Raw genomic sequence first — 19,839 nt, forward strand, 5'->3', positions numbered from 1 at the left:
CACAGTCCCGTGGGAGGACTCGGTCGATGAGGCCTATGAGCATAAGAAACTACACTACGCAGAGCTGGCAGCAGAAGCAAAACAGCGTGGCTGGAATACCAAAGTCTATCCGGTTGAAGTGGGATGCAGAGGATTTGTGGCTTCTTCTACCATCAGACTGCTGAAGGAACTAGGAATCCACGGACAGGCTCTGCGGCAGACCATCAGATAAGTCTCAGAGGCGGCTGAAAGAAGCAGCCAGTGGATATGGCTCAAGCGGAAAGACCCTTGCTGGGCTCCAAGAACATCAATATAACATCAAGAGATCAGGAAAACAGAATGGGGGGTGGTTCTGGGATGCCAGAATCCACGGTTGAGCCCTCTGGAGATGTAGTGGGCTAATCAACGAAACGTTGAGGATGGAGGGTGCCCACTTGAGAACCCCCACCTGTCAACTGTCTGCCACTCCCAACAACAAGGCGAATCTCATGTAAGTGCTCACCACCTATTGGCACAAGGGATAGTTTAACATCACGTCCTGTGTTTTTTGATTCTTTTAAGTGGAAAACACAAAATAAAGCACACAAAGTAAAGCCAGGTTACTCCTCTCTGCTGACTGACCATTCAATTTAAGTTGATCCGGTTACTGTTGCTGATGGAGAGTCTACAAAATCTGGGCTCTGTAATGGATGTGATTTAAAATGTAGTGAAGTACAATACTTAAGTAAAAATGCACTAAAAGTAAATCTACTGACTTTAAAAATATGTACACAAAAAAGCTACTCAATTACAGTAACTTAGTTACTTCCACCCTTGTGTGTGTGTGTTTGTGTCTGTTTGTGTGTGTGTGTGTGTGTGTGTGTGTGTATGTGTATGTGTGTGCTGTTTCCTCTGGGCAGGCCATTAAGAGACTAACAGGTTTTTAAAAGGTGGGCTTGGGGCTGCCTGCTGACACAACAGTCTGGTAAATAGGGAGAGAGGATCGAGACTGTTTCCTCTCTGTGAGACACATCAGCGTCAGAGCAGAGCAGAGATCGCCTCGCCTCAGTCTTCACTACAATCTTCACTACACAGAGAAGCCGACAGTGAGATGTGATTTCAACCTCTTGAATTTAAAGGTATTTGCAAAATACCTGGGAAATTATACCCTGCTTATCAAAGTGCTGCTGTAACACTCTGAAAGTAATAATCTGAGACATTTTCATATGAATAAATGTCTGGCTACTCTGTATCACTGACACAGTAGTGATTCACCCAGTTAATGGGTGAATTTTCATTTTCCACAGCAACCACAGCAACAGTTGTTTGTTTGGAACAAATAGAAGAACTGGGTAGTTAGCATGAGCAGAGATAGCCAGCGTGCCTGAACAGACAAAGAGCACCACCTAGAGAAACTCAAACCTCATCAACAAAAAACTCGAGAAAAAATTTAATTGCCAAGTGATCTCTGGGAAGTGCAGTGCAAAACACCAGACTGTTTGCAACAAACAACAAACGCAAAAATTCAAAACACAAGGATCTTGTAGATTACTACTATTAACTATAGAAAGTGAGAGTGTGAGAGTGACTAAATGAAGGAATGACTGACTGACTGACTGACTGACTGATTGACTGACTGCGCAGAAAAGTAAGTGAATGAGCTAAGAAGCAAACAAAGCAGAGGTAAAACCTGTGCCTACCTGAGCGGTGGTATCTGGCGGCACTGTGGCCACAGTGGGACAGGCAGCTGGGACGAGAGAGGCGTCTTCTGGCCTCCACAGACAGAGCAGCCATCACAGCTCCCATAATGCAGCGGAGATACCGCAACAGGGCCAAAACCACTAATGAACTGCTCTGAGATGCTCTGGATACAGCTGGAGATACTAGATTATACCCAGAGACTCCAACAAGACAAACGATCTGAACTTTAAAAGACCAAATTTTAACTCACAGAGGTCTGCAGTGACAGACTGCTAAAAAGGTTGAGCGACTAAATCTGATAACTGGCGCTAGAAATCACAGCTCAGCCTGAAACAAGGGAAAAGAGCAAAGCACAAAGGTCTGTCTCTCACATCCCGATAGAGGCAACTGACTGGCACTGTGGAAAAGGTTTTGCACTCTGTGTGTGTGTGTGTGTGTGTGTGTGTGGTGTACATCCACATGCATGTGTATTTGTCAGAGGCCACATTTGAAAATCTGTTTGAGTTTGTGACACTGAGTCAGGGAGAGAGAGGGAGAGCGAGAAGTGGGGGGATCAAACACTACTGCAAAGAGCTGCTGACCTTTCACATCACACACACATCACATACCTCCACATTCCTCTTTTTCTGCCTCTGTCCCATTCTCTTCCTCTCTCTCTATCCCTCACCCCATAGAAGCGTTTCTGACTCCCATACTATTTCTCACTCTCTCTAACAGACTCTTTCTCACGCAAATTCTTACACCCATGTGTTAATGGAAACACGAGCAACACCATCATCTCATTATAGACAATCACAGTGCACTGAAATCATCAAAATCAGTGGCAGAGTGAGGGCTCAGGCCAAAAATAGCCTTAAAAATTCATAAATGCCTGTGAAATTAAAAATGAGTAGGCAAAAAATGCCCTGATAATTAGAGTACCATTCTTTGCATTTCTCCCTACTCTATTTTTTTTTTTATTGAGGCGTCAAATATTGATGCATGCATGCAGCCACTGTCCCCCATGGGCCACCGTAGGTGGCGTTATTGATAAGAACACAGTATGCAGCCTGAAGCAGTCGAAAATGTTGGCACCACACAGCCAGCAGCAGAAGAAAAGACACAGACCACTGTGTCAACAAAAAATAATACAACCAATATTGTAAAAAGACTGATTGTTTATTTGCCAAAATACAATGCAAATGTATTATTTCATAGTTCAACAAAATTGCCCCCAAAAAACAACCAGAATGTCCCTAAAATCAGATCAAATGCCCTCTGCAATAAAAGTTAATTTCTTACCCTGGTGGTAGCATAGATCAAACTGGTGCCAGTAACAATATAAAGGAAACAGCTGAGATATATCCCATAACTTAGGGATATAAACCATAATGAAGGCAGGTGGGCAGTATTTAGCTGGTATGGTTTAGCCCATTAGAGGATAATAAATGCCAGTCAGAGCGATCTGCTTCATCTATGGTGAAACATTTCTATTCTGATGAGAGTGGTTTCTACCAGGATGACAATTACCGCCATCCACAGGAGACAGAGTGGACAGACGGAGAGGTTTGATGAGCATGAGAACGATGTAAACCACATGTTGTGGTCTTATGCCACGTTCATGTTATCATGTCATCAGAAGTAGCAGAAGAACAGAATGACATTTTGTTGCAACAACTTGAAAGCATTCATGTGTTTAATTCATTGGCCTACATCCAAAATATTTTTTATTTATGAATTTAAAATCAACAATCAGTGTTCTGCAGCAGATACTGCTCGCTTTTCATAAGTAGGGTTAATTGTATTTGTGTGAATATAACGCTTGTGTTGACACACATGTTGCAATTTGTGACACCAAGTGGGAGATATCAGAGCCTTCCCACACATATCCTACTTGTAATCACCAGTAGGAGGGTGAAGTGAACAGTTTTTACCAGTCAGCAGCTCATATTTATGGTAAATCCAGAATGACGTGAATGCATCATTAATCCCCGGAACTGAACACTTTTAGGAGATTCTGGAGTAGTGCCTGAGAGTGTTTTCCAGGCATAACAACACATGATGGAATTACTAATGGAGGAATGGGGTTGTGTCTCCTCTCTGGTTTCAGGAAATCGTAGAATCCGAGCCAAGGTGCATGGAGTTTGCTCTAATTACTTGGCGTGGGCCCAAAGCCATATTAAGATCTTGGTGTTTGTTTTATTGTGGCTGTGACTTGCACATTGCAAACATACAGATGCTCTAGTGCCTTCTAGAGTGACATAATACACCTCCTCCCCAATAGCCATGTGATATCTCCTCCGTCCAGCAGAGGACACTGGGCACCACGCAATGCACAGCGGAGGAGTGTAATGGCCTAACATTCATTCACTAACGCAATCACAGAGCAAAGAAAAGGAAATGAAACATGAGAGAATGGATCACATTTTTCTGACTGTTCCAGGATCATCTATAGGCTTACTCAGCTGCAAACCAATAGGTGGACACTGGGTGGTTTGTCACATCATCAGTTTCTGCCTTTCACAGTGATTGATTGGAAACAACCAATGCATGGATACAGCAAGCCACAAAGATATTTAATATGAAATGCACACCGCGATTGCAGCATTGAGGCCATTGTTTCTCATATACAGTCAGCGAGGAACAAGTGCCTGTTTTTTCTCCATACAGCTCCACCATTAAATCATGCATAAAGGTGAAAATGTGCAGCAGAAAAGCACTGCATCTCCCCCCGAAAACCCCCACGCAAACCTAAAACAGATGCCAAGTTTGTATAATAGAACAAGCAGTGAGCCTCCAGGACTCTGAATACAGCGCTGATTATACCATCCGTGTTTTGGTGATGTCTTTTTAATGCTTGCATCTTCCCTAACAACCTGCCCCAGGGACCGCAGATGAAAACTTTTCATCGTGTTGTGCTACGTTATATTGCGAGCGTTGATGTGCGCTACCCTCTCCAGCCCTTACCCTCCGCAAAAAGTGATGTAACACAAACAGTAACTGAGACATTCAAATTTGTTGTACGGCCTCTCCCCAAAAAACTTTCAGAAAGAGCTGCAGAATTATTCCGCAGAGCGTCAGGGGAGAGACAGCGGCTCTTTCATGTTTCTCCGTCTCGGCCTCCCTGCCTCCCCCTCTTCAACTACTTAATCTATTCCAATTAAGACCAAGCCCAGTCTCACTTCTACAGGAGATAATCCCCTATTCATAAAGCCACCTCAGCCTGGCAGGTTCAAAGCCAGCCTTAGCCACGCAATTAAAACAGGGACTTCTTAATCAAAGCTTGTGTTTTTCCCTCTCCCTCTGCCCTGGTTGTTGCTTTATTTCATTCCAGTCTCTTTATCCCCCCCCCCCCCCCCCCCCCCCCCCCCCCCCCCCACACACACACACACACACACACACACACACACGCAGGGATAGACATAACATACAGTTCAAAAAACGTCAGTGATCTATTTTCATAATTCATCGCTCATCCCAATCGCCTAAAACTCCAATTCTTCCAAAAAAAAACCAAATATCTCCCCCCTTTCTCTCCTTCCCTTCTCCCTGCCTCTGTGGGTTTTTCACTGAAGGCAGAATTAGGTTTAGGTAATGGGTCAGTGGAGACCTGACCCCTACCTGAACAACACTCAATTATGGGGGTTCAGATTGGGAACTGTCAGAGGAGTGAAGACGGTGAAGATTGGCTAAGCGAAGCAGGAGGCAAAAGAGGGCCATTTTTCCCCCAGAGAAAAACATTTATCATCAAGTCAGCATCTTCCCTCTTCTGTCTCCTCTCTAAAGAGGACAGGTAAACACTGCACTCCTAACGCGTCCTCACCTGTCTGGTAAACAAGATGGAGGAGAATCTGGGACAGAGGAAAAAGTGCAAGAGATACCAGACAGAATGGGATTGATGATCAGCGGTACAAAAAGAGGAGAGAGGAGAGAAGAATGAGTGAGGAAAAAGAGGAAAGAGGAAACAGGAAAGAGGGAAAGGAAAGAGAGGGACACTGAATGCTGATTCAGCCAGCAGTGGCTTGATGAATGGATGTATTCATTAGATAGAAGGACAGAGGGAGAGGATAGGGGTATAGACTTACATCTAATCAATGTTGAACGGAAGGACACACCGACTAACTCAAGAAGGACAGACTGGTAAAAAGATGAACAGAAAGGTAATCGAGAAAAACAGAAAGAGAGAGCCTTAATTTAGAGGAAAAGGTGCCACTGCTCGGTGTGAACTCGGACATAAAACCCAATAAAACCTGAATTCAAATGACACTCAGGAGAGACTCCCTCAAGTAGAGCACCAAGAGAAAGAAAGAAACAGACAACGAGGTAAATTTAATAACGGCTATTTAACTTTTGCTTCAAGACGCAGAAGCAACGATCAAACGGCGGCAGAGGAAAAGTAGAGTCGGAAAGTACCTTGAACTAGAGTCCCAGTGATGAAGCCAAAGAAGCATCGCAGCAGGTTCGAGATCTCCTTCTCACACTGCACAGTGCACGCATTCATCCTGTCCTCCATGACCAGGCAACCAGCACAAGGAGATATGGGGATTGAACAAGTTAAATCCCAGCAAAAAAAATTAAAATAAATAAATAACCCAAATCTGGGTCCTTGACGAGAAAAAAAGGAGGTGAGGTGCCTTAACAGTCTAGACCCAAAAAAGTATTCAAAAGAGGAGATGAAGGGATGGAGATAAAAGGAGAGAGAAAGTCTGTGTTCCGTCAAAAATTATTCAAAAGAGGAGATGAAGGGATGGAGATAAAAGCAGAGAGGAAGTCTGTGCTCTGTCAAAAAGTTAAAGATATTTTAGAGCACACGCTAAAAAAAAACTTGCTGAACATAAAACCAAGTAAAAAAGAAGTCTGCTCCGGTTAAACTTTTAGGTTTGGCTGCTTCTTGTTGTCCAGAGGATGTTCCTTGGTCTGGTGTCGTCTGCCTCGTTTTACTTTAGTTAATGCTGCTTTCTAAACTGGTGTCCCAGTTTGCTTACAGGTGATGTTTCCCTCAGCCTCCTCCTCCTCTCTCCCTTATCTCTCTCTCTCTCTCTCTCTCTCTTTCCACTCGTCGTCTCAAAGGAGGCAAATTTGAATGGCACAACGTTGGGTCCCTCCTAAAGCTCCGGTCACTGCCGTTTCATGTAACCGACCCCAACAAAAACCACAACACACAACACCACGACACACTGGCACTCCTCCTGTTTCAGCCCTGGGTTAGGCCACGCCGCTGCATGGTCACCGGGACACACAAGCCCTCCGATGCCTGGCTCCGAGGTGGCAAGACGTTATACGGCACCTTCCTTCTCACTTTCTCCCGCAGAGAAAAGTCATGCACGCAGACAGAAGCCAGTGGTAGTAAGATTTGTCAGTTCATGTAGAGACTGGTCCTCCCACTCAATTTCTACTACTCTTCTTCCTTCCCTCCCTTCTTTGTCTCCCTTCCATCTCTGATCCGTCTCAAATTACACTTTTCATATTACAGTCATTCATATCTCCCCTTTTCATCTCTCCATTTCCCCATATGCGGCCTCATTCTATGCCTCCCTCTCCCCTTTTCTTTTCTTCCACGGCATGACTTCAAATCGCTTATCTAGAACAAGGATTCTACGGCATAAGAGTGGAGCTGCTTGACAGCTTCTACACTTCTGGGTTAAACGGGAAATCATTATGTAAATCATTCTCGTTTTACGTTATCCAACCCGACGGTTTAATTTTCCTCTATCCTCATCTTAAATGTGATACTGCAGGTCAGAGTACCAATATGTCCATGTGTGGCCTGACCTGCAAGCACAGCATTTTCATTCTCAGTCCCTCCCTCCTTTATCGACACCAGCATCCTCTCTGTGTCCACCCATCTTGTTTCCCACAAACCCTCTGCTGTATTGCGCTCAATGTCCAGCAGTCTATCAAGCTGGCCAGTGACCCTGCGCACCTCCCACCTCTCTCCCCTCCTGTCTGGTTCAAACCGTCTGTCTCAGCCTGTCCAAATCTAACTAAACCACAGCAGTTGCTCCAACACCAGCACCCCACCTCCCTCTGATACATATCTCCATCTCTACTCGGCTATTTTTAGCTGCTGGCCATTACTTAGGTGAGGGCTTGCCCACCAACAATGCTCAATCTCTTTCTTCCCTTTGCACTGCTGCAATGAAACAGAACACATCACACTGGTGCTTCTCTCTCTCTCTGTGTCTCTTATGCTGTTGTTTCACTTATGCTCATGTTTCAGCCACACAAAGAGCACTTCCCATGATTTTGCGGTCAAGGACAATATGTGTAGGATAAGAGCTGAATCTGACTCCTTTGTGTGTGTATGTGTATATGTGTGTGTGTGTGTGTGTGTGTGTGTGTGTGTGTGTGTGTGTGTGTGTGTGTGTATGTGTGTGTGTGTGTGGTATGACTTAAGTCACTTTCAGGGACACACACCAGACTTAAGACCACTTGATTGGGGATGGCTTGTGCAATTGGGGACAAAAGCCATGTCCCCAATTGGTAAAAAGCTGATTTTTGGGTCAGTGGTTAGGGTTAGGTTAGGTTAAGGTTAGGGTTAGGTTAAAGGAAATTAATGTAAGTCTATGTAAATACCCCAAAAGTGACTTTATAACTGTGTGTGTGTGTGTGAGTGTTGGAACAGAGAAGAGCATTCCATACCCTGTAGATTTGCCCTATATTCCCAAATGTGAATCATGTATTGAGTATGGCAGTGGCATAATTGTGTCTAAAACATTGGAGGGGGGACCAACTGAAGGTCGGGGGGCTGGGGGCCCTCTCCAGGGGGGCCTGGGGGCCCTCTACATGACGTTTAATTCGCGCATCCAAGCTGCTTATAAGGATTGCGCATTTGGGAAAGACAATCAGAAAGGGAGGAGAGAGTGAGACGGCCGCAGAAAAAGGAGACTTACAGGGTATTCTTCACACATATATTGCAATTATTTCCTATCAGACATTGTTGGACAAAATTGACTACTTGGACAGCTTAACTCTATTCATATACATTTATTATTTATTTATTTATTTTCTGAACTCAGCCACACAATTTCTCTAATTCATCCCGGGTTAGGGTTACTTTCATCCCGGTGCAGCTGGACCGGCTGGAGGCTTGGCGGCGTGTTTATGCTTCAAGGCTGTTAGACAACATTTAGGCCTATATCACACACACACACACCTAAGAAGCATGTGACCCCCAACTGAACATAAATTTTGACTTATTTTACATACATTAGTCTTGAAAAGTTTGACTTGTAAATGGTGTCTCTCGTGTCTCTCGTGCCGGCTTTTTTTGAAGTGTTTAGTTTTTTTCCTAGTTAATTTTGATAGTATGGCCCAGGTGGCATGGCGGCTAGTGAACATGGTTCGTTGAAGAGCTGGTGGTTGGTACGAAGAGGCGCGGTTCACCTCCCGCTGAAGCAAGCCTGCCAGCCAGTCAAAATGGTGGTCTGGCGGTCGCAGTTGAGGTGCTATCTTATCTTATCTTATAGGGTTGTAGGCCCTTGTCTAAGTTCACAGTAAGAGCTTTACCAGGGTTAAGCCAGGTGGTAGCTAGTCAGTAGTGGCAAGCAACATCGCTGCTGCTGCTGCTACTACTACAGCTGCTGCAGCAGTATAGGGCTAGTAGTGGTAGTTCCAGTAGTTCTCATTACAGATATCTGAAATATTTTAAAGAAGCATTTTGGCTAGTCATAATGTATTGAGAGATACTGTAAATTAGCATTTAAGATATCTCTCATTACATTATGACCAACCGAAATGCTAATTTAAGATATCTTTTATTACATTATGACTAGTCAAAATGCTAGAGGTATCAAACACAGGGCAGAGTCCAGTTTGGGATGAGGTTGGGATGTGATTGGCATGCTTGGTGATTGATGACGTGGTTTCGATAGTGAATGTTCCGTATCACAAACAAACTGAAGGAATGGTGATGTGGCATATGGCCAAGCGCCAGGATACTTCGTTTGGATGGTGAACGATTCAAGGCTTATTTCAGGCTTTCAGGCTATGTGACTTGCGGTGCGCTTGCAGCGTTCCAAAAACGTTGAGATATTTTTATCTCAGGACGCCATGGTCGCACCTGAAAAAAAGACCCTTTGCAGAAGGGGCACCGCGACTGTGCCGCTCTCGCTTTTCAGCGCGTGTGCAGCACGCCCACATTGAAAATAATGGATTTCTGTGTGCAAAAGACGCCGTATGTGAACCATCAACTTTGCCAATTTTGCCTACTTTGAACATTTGGGGGGACGCGGCCCCCCGTCCCCCCCGCCGATTACGCCTATGGAGTATGGACACTGGAGGGAAATCTTCTCAGGATGAGTGAGCGCTCTGTCGAGAGAAAGCTGGACTCACGAACCTTTCCAGCTTCTGAGTTAAATACATTTAGTCCAAGGAGTGTGAAGTTTACCGATGTCACGTTACTTGATTTCTGGGGTAACGAAGTCCTTCAAACTTCAATAATTCAAACCGTTATCTCTCGTTGCCACCTGGGGCCGCTGAAGTGCGAAGTTTCCCTGTGCAGCTTTTTAGATAGTACCAGTGCTCACTGAAGTGCTGCTCCTGGAGCGCTAGGGAGGAGGAAGAGGAGAGGGGATACCTACCTAATCCAGTATGTATGTGTGTGTGTGAGAAGTGTGATTGTGTGATTAGCCACAAGGGCAGGCCTTATAGGATCAGGTCTAGCTCTCACATTTCACTGACCTGCAAGAGTAACATTACATGGGATACCTACATCGGGTCACAATCCCAAACATCTTCTTAATGAGGGCAGGTTTGATTAAACTACAGCTATATTTCAGTAACTAACACCTCTGAGAGTTTAGCAGACAGTGAAGGCTTACATTTACAAATTTCCTGTTCCATAAATACCAAAACAATTCTGTCTTTCCATCAGACAATGGACTTTTGTGCACGATCACAGCTACACCACTGGGTGGAGCAGTAACACTTAATCTGCCAGCGTACCTGGAGTTCAAACCCAGTCAGGGAGATATGGGACCAAATTCAGAACGGACCAAGGAAGTCTTTAGTTTACCTCCCCAGACTTTGTGTGTGTGTGTGTGTGTGTGTCTGTGTGTGTGTGTGTGTGTGTGTGTATGTCTGTGTCTCTGTGTCTGTGTGTCTATGTGTCTGTGTGTGTATGTGTGTTTATGAGAGGGAGAGACAGTGAAAAAGAAGCAGAGAGAGGAAGGGGTGTGTATCAGAACATTTCAGGTTTATATACAGCATGCTAATGGAAGAGCGAGGGCGAGAGAAAAGTAATAAATGAGCGGATAGGCCTAAATGATCTCCAGGTGCTTGATGCCGAGGTGAACTGGCCAACAGAATGAGTCAGTTGTGCCCACAGGGACGACCGGAGGCCAGGAGAGGTCCTGCACGTCGATTCACCAATCAATTCAAATGTTGTTAGTCACACTTTGACCGCACAGTGAGCCTCATCTTCTTTCACACACAGATGCACATCAGACACAGTTGAGATTCGGGTTTAACCTCTCACCTTTGTCCTGCGGCTGCGTGCTGGCGATGATCCATTTGACCAGGCAGCACTTCATGAGGGCTTTCCGAGAGAACCGCGGCTTCTGCCACTTCCCAGACTCCTTCACTCGGCCCGGCCCGGGCTCAACGCCATTGGCATCGCCCAGCAGGCTGCCATCTACCACCTTGCCATCCTCCTGGAGGGAGAGAGGGAGAGAGAGAGAGGGAGAGAGGGAGAGAAAGAGAGAGAAAGTTCAGAGAAATAAGCCCATTTGGGAATGAATAAACCGAGCTGAGATCTTTAAATTGAGTCAGCTGTTCTGCATTTGCCCGCAAAATATGTTTGGCATATGATCTGTAAGAATATCATAAATGTTTTGAAAAGGGTTCAAAAAGAGTTCAGAATGAATTCAACAGTATTTTGAGTATTTTATAATTAGATTTTTGGGCAGTATATGTCTAAATCCACTGTCTGCAAATCTACTGACTGTCTGACTTCCTAAACTGAGATTTGTATTAAGTCCATTAATCCATCAGAGCCCATGGTTATGTGACCAGGCAGCTCACTACAGCGATACCTCATCATATAGTAGCAGTGGCAAACTTTCTTAATAAGAATGGGTCACAATAATTTGGTTGCTAATAGCTCACAAAAATCCAATGAATGTAGGAATGTATTAATTCCAAATGAATGAGAGAGAGTCCTCTTTTAGTTATTCAAGTATAAAAATGTAGAGTAGAGAAATAGGGGTGATGGCACAATGGTGAAAAAGTTTGTGTGTGTATGTGTACTTCTGTGTCTGTGCCTGTGTGTCTGTTTGTTCACATGAATATATTTTGGTTTCTTGACTGAATGTGGAAAAATGTATTCTCGCTTTGAGATCTGTTACCAAAATAATGCTGGAGGTGATTTCCTGTTAATTTACAAATCTGTGATGGACAGTAAGGTGCTTGTCTAAGCCTGAAACAGGCACCCCAAGGACACAGATGATAACAACTGCTTTCTAAGGAATCAGGGTGCAGCTGTTGTTACATTAGTATGATTGAGTTGAGTATTGCCATATCCCCAATTAATTACCTTCATGTGTACAAGCCTGTTCATGATCATTTTCTATATTCAGCTCCTATTCATCATCATGATTCTAACCATTCATGACCATTCCTCTTCAAATCATTCCTATTCAAAGTTCAACCTTTTTCATCTATCAGCGGAAATAAAGTTGATATCAAATTCTTGCTTTTATATATTTTTCATTTCTAGCATTGGCAGAGTTTGAGTTTCTTTAACAGCTAACATTGATTTGATCCGACTTGAAGTGATCTGATTTGCCAAGAATGTCTTTTCTTAAATTCTCAAGAACCTCCATTGAGCGGCTCCTGCTGCACGCGTGCACATGCAAAACACACACACACACACACACACACAGACACACACACACCCACAGAGACACACACAGACACACATATGTGTATACTAGAGCAAGTGTGGGGAGGAAGATGAAAGAGGCAAACACAGAACAAACAGAAGCTCTGTTTACTCTGTGGGGAGGAGAGAAAAGCAAAGGATGACAGAGAGAGAGAGAGAAAAAAGGAGTGAGAGAGAGAGGGAGAGAGAGAGAGAGAGAGAGAGGGAGGGAGGGAGAGAGAGAGAGTACACACAGAGGATTTTAAACGGCTGTGTGATCCCAAGGGAGTCTGACCATGCAAATCCCTCCCTTTAGTGAGAAAGCGATAGAGAACCAGAAAGGGAGAGAGAGGTATAGAGAGAAATAAAGAGAGAGAGAGCAAGAGAGTGAATGAGAGAGAGAGAGAGAGAGAGAGAGAGAGAGAGAGGAAGTGGTGAAGAGAACAAGGTCTGCTCGTGTTCTTGGAAGAACTGAAGGCAATTAGCATAATGAATCCTGGCCTATCTGAGAAGAAGAGCAAAGGACGGCCAGAGGACAGAGGGCTGGAGGTTGGAGGATGGAGGGGGAGATGTAGATATGAAAGCACTTTGCTAGGGAATAGGCTGCATTTGCAAGGCTATTTCTGTGCATCTTCCACATGAAGAGAAGGAGGAAAAGAGCAAAGGATGAGAGGGAAAGAAGGAGGGGAAAGAGAGAGTGAAGGAAGGAGGTAGGAGAGACTACTGGGAGAGAAATGTACACAGAGGGGTTTGAGCATTTGCATGGGAGCACACACACGCACACACACACACACACACACACACACACAAACACACACACACACACACACACACACGCTTGTTTGTTTATTAGTTGGGCCAGAGTTAGCTATATAGCTAATTTAGGTCTGCAGTCCCTGGGCAGGACTGCAGATGTAGACGCACACACACTTACACAAACACACACACACACAAATGAAGAGGGTTGCTACCAAAGGCGGCCACGCTGACTATATAATGGCAACACGATGAAATGAAAAGAGATGACTGAAAAAATTCAATTTATCCAAACATCTATTTATTCACAGATCAACACTGGCATAGCAGAGGGGATAATATGAAAAAGGCAGGGGATGATCAGCAGTGGTTCACTCTTTGGGAGAAGTGAATTAGAAAAAAAAATTCAATGTACCTTTACTGTGGAATTGGCAAATTGGAAAGGAAAGGACAGGAGACAAACAAATGCAGACAGACAGAGTGTAAACATAAGAAAATTCAGTACTACATTACATGTTTATTCATGGACCGCTAGATACAGGCATATTCACAATCGTAATGCTAGCATGCTCACACACACACATACGCAACACACACTCACACACGCAACACACACACACACACGCACACAAACACACACACACACACACACACACGTGTAACACACAGTTTCAACTAGTCTTCTCTCTCTCCTGTTCCCTCTTAACGCTTCAGCTGGCTTTGTCCTGGGGCAGCACTTCTCTGCTGTAACATATGCCCGTAACATCCTCTCAAGCAGAGAGAGAAAACACACACACACACACACACACACACACACCACAAGGCACAACACTACCATATACCCATAACAGTCAAAGCAAACAAAGAGCAGCCGCGCAGTACACATTTGCTTTACTGTCCATCAATTATTAAATATTAGTCATCATGTGTCCCTAGATGAAGCATGAAATCTGGCCTCTTTACATGGGTGCTTCTCACTGTACTCTACTGTACCAGAGAGAGAGAGAGAGAGAGAGAGAGAGAGAGAGAGAGAGAGAGAGAGAGAGGGAATGATGATGGATGAGTGGAGAGAGGGGATGAGCGGGGCTGAACCATCATAGGTCCACTCCTAGTGACAGAGTGGGATGGAGGAGGGGGGAGGAGCGGAGAGAGAGAGAGAGAGAGAGAGAGAGAGAGAGAGAGAGAGAGAGAGAGGGATGAGGAGTCTTGCAATGTCACATAACGGATGGGAGATCCCATTAATAAGTCATATGTGATTAACATCCTGTTAGGCCACACCAGAGATACACTGGCTCTCTCTCTCTCAATCTCTCTCTCTCTCTCTCTCTCTCTCTCCCTCTCTCTCTCTCCCTGTGTATTGCTAATGTCCCAAAGCCCATGCAGCCATACTTAGCTTCAATATGACTCTAAATCAGCCAGCAGAGATTAATTTGTTCTGCCTGCCTCGCTTTCTCAAGGTCAAAATATACTTAATTATGCCATTTCAGGGAAACTCTTGGAGTCTCAGAGTGCATTAAAAAACACTAAGACAAGAAAAAATAAGAAAAAATAAAAGTGGAGACAAAAATACCAAGTATCCTAACCAGCCACACTAATCTTCCTCTCTCATACAGTCATCCAACCCCCCCCCCACACACACACGTAAACGCGTTCGCTTACATCTATATATTTAGACACAAACATGCACACACACATTTGTATTACAATACTCATGAGGACCTTCACTGACTACATTATTCCCTAACCACTAACCCTAACCTTAACTCTCACCATACGCATAGCCTTAAAGGAATAGTTCACCCAAAAATGAACATTTTGACATTATCTACTCACCCTCAGGTCAGTTGAAACACCAGTGAAGTTTGTATGTTCACATAACACACAGCAAGTTCACGTTCACGCTTGCGTGCGCCCACACGTTGCGTGTTCACATGTTATTCGCAGCCTTTCCCCTATAGCACAGCTCCATGTCAGCCTTCTCCATAACAACTGAAGTGAGTGGGAACTGGTTCTTTAGAGTTTCATAAAATGGCAAAAAAAAGACCATAAAATTACTCCAAAAAAGCTCCAAGTGTTCTGAAGCGATTGCACTAAGTCCTGTATTTACACCAGTATTTAGCGCAAGTCTTCACTAAAACCATTGTTTTCAGAAGCGTTCACGCTTGTGTGCCCATATGTCACCTGCTCATTCTACTTGATGTGAACATGCAACCTTTCCCCATTTCTGTGTTTACACTCCTCCCACAGAGGTCAATGTCACACAAACAGAAAGAGCTCTGCTCCAAGTGACTTATGACGCTAACCGCTTACTCACCTGACTTTCAAACGAAGAATAAAAAATGTCTGATGAGAACATGAGGAACAACAGCTCTTTGCACAACTTTATTTATTTGAACCTGAATATATGGAAATGGAGAAAGGTTGCCTGTTCATCTCAATGTGTGGGTGTGCGCAAGCATGAACACAAACTTGCTGTGTGGCTAACATGAGGGGGAGTAGATAATGACAACATTTTCTCTTTTGGGTGAACTACTCCTTTAACCCTTAACCTAATTCAAACCTAATCCTAATTCTAATCTTAACCCTAAACCCAAATCCTAACCCTAAACTTGCACTTTAAAGAAGTGAAAGACCGGCAAAATGTCCTCACTTTGGAGGATTTTCCTCATCTTTCTATGCTTGGGAGGACATTTGAAGTATAGAAATACAACACACACACACACACTAATACACCTCCCCTTACGCATACACACATACAGAACAGTACAGAAGTCCCAACCGCAACAATCCAATAATTATAATAATCTTAATGGTTTGTTCCTTCCTTCCCTATTCATCCCATTAACCAAAAACCGAGCTTGTGATTTCTTCATGCGATCCTTTCCCTTTACTCTTTCTCATGTCAATACTTTCCCTCTTGATATTTATTTATTATTCAACACTCCTTCATAACTCTAAAGAGATCTAAATTGATCCAGAGGGCAACTTTTCAAAGACCTAACCTAATTTCACTTGGATCAAGCACAAGAATACACACAAATACACACAGACACACACGCACACACACACGCACACACACACACGCACGCACACACACACAACGGAAGACCTGAACAACAACAGTCATTTCATTAGCCATTCATATTAATATTTATTGTTCCTCTCCACCCGAGATGTCAGCACAAATCTCTGTCCTCCATCCCTCCTTCCCCTCATCTATTCATTCCTTCCAATTTATTTCACAGTCAATCACTCCTTCTCCCTCTCTTTCTCTCCTATTATCCTCCCACAGTATCTCTCTCTCTCTCCTCTACGCGCGCACACACACACACACACACACACACACACACACATGGACACACTCCCTCACCCCTCTCTCTCCCTAATGTTGCCTGTCACCAGGCTACTCTCCAGGTGAAGTATAAATACCAACTGGGAGCTAAGCATGGGAGGAAGATTCTGTTAGTGTGTGAGAGAGAGACAGAGAGAGTGTGTGTATGTGTGAGTGTGTGTGGATGTATGTGTGAGCTTCCATAAAGAAAAAAAAAGAGATGAGAGAGAGAGAGAGAGAGAGAGAGAGAGAGAGAGAGAGAGAGAGAAGACAGGCAGAAGGGAGAGAGGGCGCTGAGTAGGAATGACAGTACAAAGGGGAAGATACAGTAAATACTAGATAAAAACCTACGCACAGAAATTCTACCACCCGGAATTTCCTACAGAGGAGCCCTGCTGTGTGTGAGATGGTCTCAAATCTCTGCCATGCACATGCAAAGCAGCAGAAGAATGACACGTATATTCACCGGGAGTTAGCTGATTTGTTGGCATTCTCTGTTGGGAAATACAGCGGAGGGGATTTGTTCCTAAATGACTTACCGCACTGCTGGAAAAAAGCAACACCTATTCTTACTCGGAAAACCATTGATAGCACAAAACCAAACAGTGGGTAACTTAAGTCCTTGGTTGACAAAATAATAACGCTTTTACAGTCTGCTATAGTTTAGAGACACTGCCTGATGAATGTTCAGGTCATAATTTTTTCTCCAAAATAAATATGTAGAGTTTTGGGAATGAGCCTTCTTCTGTTTTCACTTTGTTGTGTAAAATAGCCAGCAGAATAATAGCATTTACTGCAAGACAGCACCAATATTATACATTTCAAACATCTAGGCTCAGTTCCTAAGAAGCGGTTGTGCATTGTGCGGCTTTATATGTGAAGCCAGCTGCATCCTGCGTTGGACGGATCTTAAGAAAAATCTGTGAGAGAGCTGATGGTCGAGCGCTGATACTATTTGTGTCCTTACTGCTTGAGCCTCTCTGTATGGCTGTCAGCGCGAATCAGTGTGTCTGTGGGAGGATGGCACATCCATATGGACTGCATGCTGTGTGTGTGTGTGTGTGTGTGTGTGTGTGTGTGTGTGTGTGTGTGTGTGCATGTGCGTCTGTGTCTGTGTGTGTGTATTATATTGATGTGTGAGCCTTCATGTGGAGAAAGAATTAATACTCTGGGGAGGCCCAGAGCAATAGAGGAGCCATGTTTCAATTATCAGCCGCTGCCCTCTCTCTCTCTCTCTCTCTCTCTCTAAATCTATCTCACACACACACACATACACACACACACACACACACATGGAGGGGTCTACACCAAAGACAATACAGCACCTCATTTTATCTTTACTTTTCATTACCAAATGAGTATATTGACCGACAATAAAGATGCAACTGATAAACATCGCAGTATTGATTGTGATCTGTATCAGTATTTTACCTCGGCTTCTCCATGAACCAATCATTTCACCTCGCTGCTTTCTTTCCCCAGTGGGTCGATAAAACTGTGCCTCTGTCAGAACAATGATGTTGGCTGCATGTGTGTGTATGTGTGTGTGTGTGTGCATGTGTGTATGTGTGTATGTGGGTGTGTTTGATTATGCACACTGTAATCACAACCTGCTGAAGAAGAAACTCCTACTTTGGACCAATTTACCCAATCAAAGCCAATTCAAAATTATCAATATGCCCCTTTTTAAAAAGCCCAGATCCTGTTCGAATGAGACTCAGATACAGTGGAGATTTGAGTAAAATAAGGGCTGGTTGAGAAAGTCGTTCTGAAGCGCTGTTGCTCTACAGAACTGTGCTGCAGAGGAAACAGGCCCTAAGCTTGATTTCCACATGAAGCCTCTCATCTGTGCACAGCAGTGTTTTGGCTGAAAGTTAGATCAGAAGTGTGTGTTGCCCATCCCCGCTCCCACTTTGGAGGATACTGTTACTAGACCTTTTAAATGATTCATGAGTCGAAATCTACCAATCACTCCACCTATTGAACAGGTGGGTCCCTCAGCCACTATATCAGGTGCAGCACAAAACATTGTGTGTGTGAGTGTGTGTGTGTGTGTGTATTGCTGTCAGCCTGTCTGGTGTGATGGTCACTGATCTGTACAGGTTGATTGTGTGTGAATGCTTTGATTGACATGGAGACACTGGTCTGTGGAAAACAGATTGAAAGGAAAACTCTACCCTAAGACATAAACAGCTATTAGTGCCTTGTATTTCTGGGCCCCTTTTATTATTTGATGGTGTATTTTTCTTATTCCTGTGGGCAACTGGCCAAACGTAGAAAAGGTGACATCAGGCTGAGATGTCTCCAGTGCAGCTACAATGGAGTTTAATAGCAGAAAATTGTTCAACTGTCCAAAACATCAACGGTAAATGTCAGGTTTTGATGTCAGCCCCTCTTTCTAGACTCCATTTAGCACCGACATTCAAAAACCATACAGGGAGAAATCCATCGTACAAAAGAGACCAATTTCTTCACTGACAGCCTCATTAGACCAGAATGCAATGCAGCCACGAGACAGGTTGTGTTTTGAGTAAGAGGTGACTCCGTTTTTGATGACTGGGAAAACTCTTCCTGTCTTGCTCTTACTGTACTATCACTGTTGCTCCATCCAACTACATATATAACCAACATCTGAATGCTCACAACAAGTTAATTCTGGGAAATATAGGAAACCACTAACTGAAGTGGAAGTAGACAAGGCAGGTTGAGGGAAAGTAGGTACACCAAAATAACTCTAAAATAACAGTGTAAGAGTAAGTGAGGGTGAATTTTTCCTTTACAACAACCTCACTAACACTCTCAGCCATTCTGCGCTCACTGACTGCCTCAGAACGACTTAAAGGCCAAACAGCTTCCTCACTACATAGGATTCAATGAATGACACAAACACAATTGAACATATTTTCATTCTCCAGTACAAAAAAACACAAGCTGAAGTGAGTCCCACTGCACAGCGTAATTTATCCAGACTCCTACATGCCAATACCTTCAATATGGATCCTTCTGGAACAGGATCCGGCACCTCGCGGTTTTAGACTACCTGCATTCCGGTACTTATTTGCGTGGACCCGGAACCTCTGGTGGCATGAAAGTTTTTTTTTTTTTTCTGCCATGTAATAATAATAATAATCCCAGTAGTTGACTCTTCCTTTCCCCTCCCTTCCAAAAACCGAATTGGCTCATTTCCATATGAAGACAGGTGATTACTCTATTAGAAAGTAACAACTAGCGCACAGTAATCATGTCACATGAG

The 19,839-nt window shown here is 43.9% G+C and overlaps 1 protein-coding gene across 2 annotated transcripts in view; it reads right to left on the minus strand.

Annotated features, from left to right (window-relative positions):
- The window catches only part of kcnip3b (Kv channel interacting protein 3b, calsenilin), a 38,121-nt gene that overhangs the window by 15,544 nt on the left and 2,738 nt on the right, over positions 1-19,839 (minus strand). The window contains exon 2 of one of the 2 annotated variants that reach the window (XM_071536859.1): positions 11,117-11,291. In XM_071536859.1, the coding sequence (XP_071392960.1) occupies positions 11,117-11,291 (175 nt within the window). Of the gene's footprint in view, positions 1-11,109; positions 11,292-19,839 lie in introns of both variants that reach the window. The other variant, XM_071536858.1, reaches the window with a different exon arrangement.

Source organism: Centroberyx affinis, unplaced genomic scaffold (assembly GCF_046629955.1).
Source record: "Centroberyx affinis isolate AG114_WGS23_722 - 3 ecotype Tasmania unplaced genomic scaffold, CSIRO-AGI_Caff_v1 ptg002953l_1, whole genome shotgun sequence".
Taxonomy (NCBI): Eukaryota; Metazoa; Chordata; class Actinopteri; order Beryciformes; family Berycidae; genus Centroberyx; species Centroberyx affinis.